This window comes from Scyliorhinus torazame, chromosome 13 (genome assembly GCF_047496885.1).
Source record: "Scyliorhinus torazame isolate Kashiwa2021f chromosome 13, sScyTor2.1, whole genome shotgun sequence".
NCBI classification, from domain to species: domain Eukaryota; kingdom Metazoa; phylum Chordata; class Chondrichthyes; order Carcharhiniformes; family Scyliorhinidae; genus Scyliorhinus; species Scyliorhinus torazame.
The window spans coordinates 176,663,851-176,673,114 of record NC_092719.1 but is presented as its reverse complement, the minus strand read 5'-3'; the positions used below and the strand labels follow the sequence as shown (position 1 = coordinate 176,673,114).

Here is a 9,264-nt window from a genome sequence, read left to right as displayed (position 1 = left end):
AGGATCCCAGGTTGGATTCCTGGCATGGGTCAGTGTATGCAGAGCCTGCACGTTCCCCCTGTGTCTGCGTGGGTTTCCTCCGGGTGCTCCAGTTTTCTCCCGCAAGTCCCGAAAGAAATGCTGTTAGGTAATTTGGACATTCTGAATTCTCCCTCTGTGTACCCGAACAGGCGCCGGAATGTGTCGACTAGGGGCTTTTCACAGTAACTTACAGTAATGTAAGCCTACTTGTGACAATGAAGATTATTATTATATGGGTGTCTGAAACAACAAAACAGCAAATCATCTCTTCCAACACAGTAATTTTAAATATAAATAATAATTCGTAAATAGTTTGATAAATGCGCTTACATTTTTTAAATTTAGGACAAATGTGAGTTAGGCAAACCTTTATTTATAATGAATACAAAATATACAAATGGAGTTTGGTAGAAGCTGCATATATTCATTTGCAGGATCTGGTGTGTTGCAAACAAAAATAACTTGTCTAGGCATCGTGCCTTTTTTTCCAACTAAACAAAAGCTTAAGAGATAACTGTTCCCTTTTGCATTATCCATGGCAATGCCTCTACCAGAGTCCACTTGCCCATCAATAAAGCACGCTTTTCTCATACAGTATAAATTTTTTGTATCTGTTGAAATTTGGTATTCTTACGATTCTGTCCTGACGAGTGAAAGACAAAGAGCTTAGACAGCACGGGTGGGATTCTCCGCCGTGAGTTCGCCTCGCTACCGCTGTCAGCGAGGACGGAGTTTGGCACCCAGCCAAATCTCCATTCACTGCAGCGGGAACGGAGAATCCCACCGGGGTGAATCTCCGTGTCTCTTCTATCAGCAATACAAAATATTTGCACAGTAACAGCATCATCGGGAAAATGGTTTTGTAGCAGTGACATGACTTTGGATAAACTCTTCCTCTTCATTTTAAAAAAAATACTGTACATATAACTGCAGACCTTTTAATAAATTCAGTAACAATTTTACAATTGTATCATTTTCTTACAATAAAAGGACAACAAACAAAATTAATATATGTCCAAGCTTTCAGAAAAATCAGTCACAAACATTTATTTTGTCAGGGTCATTATGGATAGGACCTTTCACCATACAAATGGTGCTCTCTCCCGCAGCATGCGCACTCCAAACCGTTGCCACTCACGCTGATGTACCCACAGTTCCTGTGTTGTATCTAGACAAGCCAGAACAGCACCACCTTTCCATGCTATCAAGCGTGGATCCATGTCCTAATGATAAAAGATAAAAGACTCAGCTTAAGAATCTCTCCAACAGATTGGTGAAAGGCATCTTAAAACTGTACCGTATTGCTCTGCATTTTCTAGAAACACTTTTGGAATGTTTTAAAGCTCAGTGAATGTCAAAGAGAATAAAAATAACAGAGTAAACAGAGATGCAGATTTTCCAACAAATTCTATTTTGGATATGCAACTTAATTCCTAAAGACCAACATATTTTCACCAGAGGATGATAGAAAGGCTGCTTTTTCTTCTTGAGACAAAGCACAGGATTTGCTCCCACTAATACATCCACTCAGACTCTCAAAATTAAAAAAATCCTCCAAAACTAAGATTGTGCATATTAACCTCTCGTGTCGCATCTTATTTTAAAAAATTTATTGTACCCAATTCACTTTTTCTAATTAAGGGGCAATTTAGCATGGCCAATCCACCTACCCTGCACATCTTTTGGGTTGTGGGGGCGAAACCCACACAAACACGGGGAGAATGGACAGCACGGTAGCATAGTGGTTAGCACAATTGCTTCACAGCTCCAGAGTCCCAGGTTCGATTCCCAGCTTGGGTCACTGTCTGTGCGGAGTTTGCACGTTCTCCCCGTGTGCGCGTGGGTTTCCTCCGGGTGCTCCGGTTTCCTCACACAGTCCAAAATTAGAGTTCCTAACGGAAGCTTGACTTTCATTTACCCCATTGGCAGTGCTAAATTGCCCTTAGTGTCCAAAAAGTGCCCTTAGTGGGGTTACTGGGTTATGGGGATAGGGTGGAGGTGTGGACTTGGGTAGGGTGCTCTTTCTAAGAGCCGGTGCAGACTCGATGGGCCGAATGGCCTCCTTCTGCACTGTAATTCTATGAATGTGCAAACTCCGCACGGACAGTGACCCAGAGCCGGGATCGAACCTGGGACCTCAGTGCCGTGAAGCAGCCATGCTAACCACTGTGCCACCGTGCTGCCTTCGTCCGGCATCTTGAATGCCTTTTGGAAATCTATGTATACTACATCTACTGGCTGTCATTTATCTCTGCTACTAGTTGCAGATTCAAAAACCTCCAACAAATTTGTCAAACAAAATTTCCGTTTCTTAAAAAATATTGACACTATGATTTTCTAAATGCACATTAAGACTTCCTCCATAATAGATTCTTGAGATATTACCTAGGGCAGTCATTTTTTTCATGAGTTAACTTACACAACAAGAGTATTTAGGAAGAGTTAGTAGGGAGGGACTGACAAAAGCAAGAACAGAAATGGGAAGACAAAAGATAAGACACGGTACAAAAGGGAAGAAAAGGGCACAACAAAGATGATAACAGTGGAAAGCGAGGTGTGGAGGGTATTAAATGCAGGAATCATTCTACAGACAAGAATGATTTATTTGTATTTTGCTCAGGTTTGTAGAGGTGCTGGAGAAACTGCTCTGGGTGCAGAGCATTATTCTATTCTTTTACAGCATCAGGCTGCAAAATTTAGAGTGGGGAGAGAAAACTAAGATTATTGGATGTAGCATTTGTAACAGAGGGCTCAACTTTGAGATGAGGAGATGGTAACCAATATAGATGATTATTTTACACCATCAGGATGCTCGTTACAATCGTCTCAAAATACATGGGGTAAAAACTTAGGATTTAATGCTTCAGAATGCATGACAAACGTGTATACAGAGGTGGAATATGCATTAATTGAAGTCGACAGGATTTTCCATCCTCTAAATTGGATGAATGTGGTTCTCCGTAAAGCCTGTGTGCAGGTAGGCTAGGTACAAATGATAAAGTAATTTCTAAATTTTAAAATGAGGTTTCCAGAAGTCCAAATGGGTGCTGCTCTGTCCTTAGGTTTAAAGTGCAACATTGGGGCACAATTTGCATATTTAAAAAGCTCCACTCAAACTCTTGGTGGATATTCTTGCTGCCAATAACTTAAAATTTAGGCATATCAGAGCAAGGAAGGATGGGTAAAATTCCCACTCCATTTTAATTGCCCCACACGCCACATAGTTTCCAATAGGTGGGCAAGTTAAAGTAGATTCTGTCACTGAGATGAGCTGGCATGTGGGCAACTAAATTCACTGGGAGTGCTGATTTGCGATATCATTAGGTACATTCTGCAGAACATTCAAAATTATGCAGTGGGGTAAATGAAAGTCAAGCTTCCGTTAGGAACTCTAATTATTGATGCAGTTGGATTCATTTAGAAATGCTGTTCCAGTAAAATTAATCTGTATCCAAGACAAGAAATACATTTCAGAATAATCTGTGATTCTACAAGCTGGAGTTGTGGAACTTGGCATTAAATTATAGTGGATTAAAGGTCCTCAAATATGGGCAGCAGTCTGCTTCACGCGCCGAGGTCCCAGGTTCTATCTCGGCCCTGGGTCACTGTCTGTGTGGAGCTTGCATATTCTCCTTGAGTTTGCATGGGTTTCACCCCCACAACCCAAATATGTGCAGGGTAGGTGGATTGGCCACGCTAAATTGCCCCTTAAAAACATTGTTTTAAAAAGAAAGGTCCTCAAATATTTAGAAATATTCATATGTGAGATTCAAAATGATCAAAGATTTTTTTAAAGAACATGGAACTTTTTGTTCACTGTATATTTAACAAGGGAGTAGCAATGACTTCCCTCACCAGCCAAAACCTGCAGGGTGCATCAGCCAAAGCCAAAAGAAGCCGAATGCGGTACATTTTAGATATTTTCCTCAAGATTTCCTGATGTGTCAGGAGGATTCGCCAGCCATAACTCTGACCTTAAGCAAGGGATGTTCCTTAGAATCTCGGCTGCTGACCTCCTGCTGTTAGGACAGCTGTTCTCTGATATTTTGATCGGGAAGTCAGCAAGCAGAATGCTAACAGGAGTCATGCCTGCTTGCTGTGTGTCGCTTGTTTTGCCCAGGAGTTAAAATGATTCTCACCTTTTCACTTGCGGGTGACTCTATAGGACAAATGCTGAAGTCACCATCGGTCAGCTGAAGACTTTGATGACGTTATGGGAAGACAGTGGCGTAATGTTAATTTCACCGGACGAGTAGTCCAGAGGCTGAGGCTAATGATCAGGGGCCAGGGGTTCAATTCCCACCATGGCAGCTTGTGAAACTTAAATTCAATTAATAAATCTGGAATTATAAAACTAGTCTCAGTAATGTTGCCCATGAAATCATTGTCGGTTATTGTAAAAGCCCATCTGTTTCAATAATGTCCGTCTGGGAAGGAAACCTGCCATCCTGAGACTCCAGATCCACAGCATTGTGGTTGACTCTTAACTTGCGCCTCAGCTCAAGGGCAATTAAGGATGGGCAACAAATGCTGGTGTTGCCAGCGGCACCCACATCCTATTAAAGAATAAATGTAAAACTGTGCGTCTTTGATGGCCTTCTCACCTGTCGGTAATCTAGATCAGCCAGAGATTTAATCTAACCTCTTAATAACAATACCATATTGGTACAACATTATTTTTCTCACCTTGGGTCTTGTGATAACTTCAACATTCTCTACTATTCTGCGGAATGAAGGTGGCATCTTATTGAGAATTCTGTGTTGTAAAAATTCTTGAGTCCCATGGAACATTAGGCCTCCTCCAACCACCAAAATGGAACTGTACATTTTCTTTTTTGTTTCATCCGAGCCTGAAAGTGTACATGGTTTTCTTATGTAATGCACAGTAACAAGATAATATTAAGATAGCACGGGGTTTTGATTGATTCTTTCCCAAATTATATAAGGAGCTTGTTCAAAATAACCTTATCGAATTAATCCATTAAACTTGAGATGTCAGACAGAATCCGGAGCTTGATTGCTCCATAAGACAGCATCTACAAGAAGAGAGTATCACTCATTTCGATAAGTCAATTTAAACATACTTAAATGACTCCAACAGCTCTTTGTTGAAGTACAGAATCATAGAACCACCCAGCACAGAAGGTGACCATTTGGTGCATTGGCAACAAAAAGCATGACCACCAATGTTGGAGCATGGTCAACAGCTGGAATTGGAGAAGCGGAGATACCTTGTAGCATTGTGGGACTGGGGGGTGTCGCCATCTCAGATGGCCACCTGCAAAGGACCATGGGAATTATGGCCAACCCAGGAGTCAGACACACTCAGAGCTTGTGTGTGTATTTACAACCCAGATAGCTAGACGCGATCGAAACCCCTGCTCGTTTGCATTCTAATGGTCCATTTCCCCAGAACAAAAGGACTGTACTCAGGTAACCGATACAGATGCAGACTAACCGGCGCCACTCCCTTTGCTAAGAAAGCCCAAACAGCCAAGGTCAATGACCGCTCAGGACATGCCCAGCCATCAAGGCATCCGCCCCTTTATTGGCCAAAATTGAAGGCAGTGACCGAAGCCTGTCAAATTATTGGGTCCAAAGCTGAGGACCGCCCCAAAGAGCGCGAAGTCCCAGAGGGATAAAAAGAGACACAGCCACGTGTTCGGTCTCTCTTGGCCCCGGCCTACGCCTAAAACCAAGTGTATCATTACGACCAGAAGACAAGTTCAAGACCAACGATCGCTACCAGACGGATGAGCCCAGCAGAAACGAAGCCACTTCTTCTACCCAGCCACGCAAGATCCAAACAAAAGCCTTGTTCATCTGCAAAGAGCCGGTTGCCCTGAAGTCAAGTGGGATCAAGTGGATCCCTTGAAGAGTATAGAGATTGTCGAAATAGAGTTCAGAGGGAAATCAGGAGGGCAAAAAGGGGACATGAAATTGCTTTGGCAAATAATGCAAGGGAGAATCCAAAGAGATTCTACAAATACATAAAGGGGAAAAGAGTAACTAGGGACAGAGTAGGGCCTCTTAAGGATCAACAAGGGCATCTATGTGCAGAGCCACAAGAGTTGGGTGAGATCCTGAATGAATATTTCTCATCGGTATTCACGGTGGAGAAAGGCATGGATGTTAGGAAACTAAGGGAAATAAATAGTGATGTCTTGAGAAGTGTGCATATTACAGAGGAGGAGGTGCTTAAGTCTTAAAGCGCATCAAGGTAGATAAATCCCTGGGACCTGATGAAATGTATCCCAGGGTGTTGTGGGAGGCTAGGGAGGAAATTGCGGGTCCCCTAACAGAGATATTTGAATCATCGGCAGCCACAGGTGAGGTGCCTGAAGATTGGAGAGTGGCGAATGTTGTGCCCTTGTTTAAGAAGGGCAGCAGGGAAAAGCCTGGGAACTACAGACCGGTGAGCCTAACGTCTGTAGTAGGTAAGTTGCTAGAAGGTATTCTGAGAGACAGGATCTACAAGCATTTAGAGAGGCAAGGACTGATTCGGGGCAGTCAGCGTGGCTTTGTGCGTGGAAAATCATGTCTCTCAAATTTGATTGAGTTTTTTGAGGGGGTGACCAAGAAGGTAGATGAGGGCAGTGCAGTAGACGTTGTCTACATGGACTTTAGCAAAGCCTTTGACAAGGTACCGCATGGTAGGTTGTTGCAGAAGGTTAAAGCTCACGGGATCCAGGGTGAGGTTGCCAATTGGATTCAAAATTGGCTGGACGACAGAAGGCAGAGGGTGGTTGTAGAGGGTTGTTTTTCAAACTGGAGGCCTGTGACCAGTGGTGTGGCTCAGGGATCGGTGCTGGGTCCACTGTTATTTGTGATTTATATTAATGATTTGGATGAGAATTTAGGAGGCATGGTTAGTAAGTTTGCAGATGACACCAAGATTGGTGGCACAGTGGATAGTGAAGAAGGTTATCTAGGATTGCAACGGGATCTTGATCAATTAGGCCAGTGGGCCGACGAATGGCAGATGGAGTTTAATTTAGATAAATGTGAGGTGATGCATTTTGGCAGATCGAATCAGGCCAGGACCTACTCAGTTAATGGTATGACGTTGGGGAGAGTTATAGAACAAAGAGATCTAGGAGTACAGGTTCATAGCTCCTTGAAGGTGGAGTCGCAGGTGGACAGGGTGGTGAAGAAGGCATTCGGCATGCTTGGTTTCATTGGTTAGAACATTGAATACAGGAGTTGGGACGTCTTGTTGAAGTTGTACAAGACATTGGTATGGCCACACTTGGAATACTGTGTGCAGTTCTGGTCACCCTATTATAGGAAGGATATTATTAAACTGGAAAAAGTGCAGAAAAGATTTACTAGGATGTTGCCGGGACTTGATGGTTTGAGTTATAAGGAGAGGCTGGATAGACTGGGACTTTTTTCCTTGGAGTGTAGGAGGCTTAGGGGTGATCTTATAGAGGTCTATAAAATAATGAGGGGCATAGATAAGGTAGATAGTCAACATCTTTTCCCAAAGGTAGGGGAGTCTAAAACTAGAGGGCATAGGTTTAAGGTGAGAGGGGAGAGATGCAGAAGGGCCCAGAGGGGCAATTTCTTCACTCAGAGGGTAGTGAGTGTCTGGAATGGGCTGCCAGAGGTAGTAGTAGAGGCGGGTACAATTGTGTCTTTTAAAAAACATTTAGATAGTTACATGGGTAAGATGGGTATAGAGGGTTATGGGCCAAGTGCGGGCAACTGGGACTAGCTTAATGGTAAAAACTGGGCGGCATGGACTGGTTGGGCCGAAGGGCCTGTTTCCATGCTGTAAACTTCTATGATTCTAAGTATAGGTTATTGTAGTTGTTAGGTGTAGTTTAACTTGTCGTGTTTTATGTTGCATGTCGAAGTAATCCTTGTGTGTAAATAAACTATCTTTGAACTTGAACTGACTAACTGGTTGTTTGGTCTTTGATCCATATCCGGTAAAGCCTTGTGGTGGTATCCTTTGATACCTGGCGACTCTAAAGAGCATCATTACGAATTAGCAACCTTACTCTGGTGCCGATTGGCAACATTATTGGTGACTCTGGTGGGACAGTATTCCACTCATTAAAAAGAGCAACAGGGGCTATTACAAAAAAAGGGGAATGAGGATTTTGAAAAAAAAGATGAGAATGATTAAAATCAAGATGTTGTTTGATCAGGAGTCAATGTAGATTAGAGAGCACAGGAGTCATAGTGGAACAGGGCTTGCTTGCTGTGAGGTAAGATATGAGCAGCAGCATTTTGGATTACTTCCAGTCGATGGAGGGTAGAAATTAGGAGACCAGCCAAGAGTGCATTGGAATAGTTGAGTCTAGAGGCAACAAAGGCAGAAATTAGGATTTAAGTTGAGACAGGAGGTAAAGACAGACGATGTTACAGATGTGGAAATGAACGGAGATAACAATAATACTCACTTATTGTCACAATTGGGCTTCAATGAAGTTACTGCGAAAAGCCCCTAGTCGTCACATTCCGGTGCCTGTTCGGGGAGGCCGGTACGGGAATTGAACCCGCGCTGCTGCCTTGTTCTGCATTACAAGCCAGCTATTTAGCCCAGTGTGCTAAACCATCCCCTAAATGGTCTTAGCAATGGCACGAATATGAAGCTCATCTCTGATGCAAAGGTTGCAAATAGATGCTTAATCTCAGCCTGTTGCCAGGGAGAGAGATGGAGTCAGCAGTTGAGGAATGGCTTTGGAACAGGGACCGAAAATAATGGCGTCAGTCTTCCCAATATTTAATTGGAGGATTCTTCAGCTCATCCAGTAATTATTATTATTCAAACGTTTTTCCTCACAAGTCTGATGGTCTTTGCTTTAACCATTCTCTCTGACAAAGTATTCTATATGCCACCAATGCTCTACATAAATCATTTTCTCTAACATCTGCCCTCATTCTGTGATCATTTTAAACTGATGATCCCTCGTCATTGACTTCCTCGCCAAAGGAAATGATGTTTCTCCAACCACTCAAAAAAATCCTTCAAATCTCTGAACCAAAACTATTATTAAATCTCCTCTTAGCTTCTCTGTGCATTGATAACATTCAAAACATCTCAAGTTTCTCCTTTTAACTCTAGTTTCCCATTTCAGGAATCATTCTAGTGAATGCTGGAAAATCTTTAATGTCCTTCCTATGAGATACCCAAAACGACACACAATTATCTTTATTCTTGCATTTGATGACCCAAAATGCTATTTATCTTTTGTTTTAAAGTATACACACTGCCCTGTAAATGTAACAAGG

General features: G+C 42.6%; 1 protein-coding gene across 3 annotated transcripts in view; it reads right to left on the bottom strand.

Annotated features, from left to right (window-relative positions):
* Window positions 1-374: 374 nt before the first annotated feature.
* Window positions 375-9,264, bottom strand: part of actr8 (actin related protein 8) — a 34,844-nt gene continuing 25,954 nt past the window's right edge. For all 3 annotated transcript variants that reach the window (XM_072472483.1, XM_072472485.1, XM_072472484.1), the window contains exons 12-13: window positions 4,708-4,871; window positions 375-1,244 (exon numbers count right to left, since the gene is read on the bottom strand). In XM_072472483.1, the coding sequence (XP_072328584.1) occupies window positions 1,101-1,244; window positions 4,708-4,871 (308 nt within the window). In that variant the 3' untranslated portion in view covers window positions 375-1,100. The remainder of the gene's footprint in view (window positions 1,245-4,707; window positions 4,872-9,264) is intronic.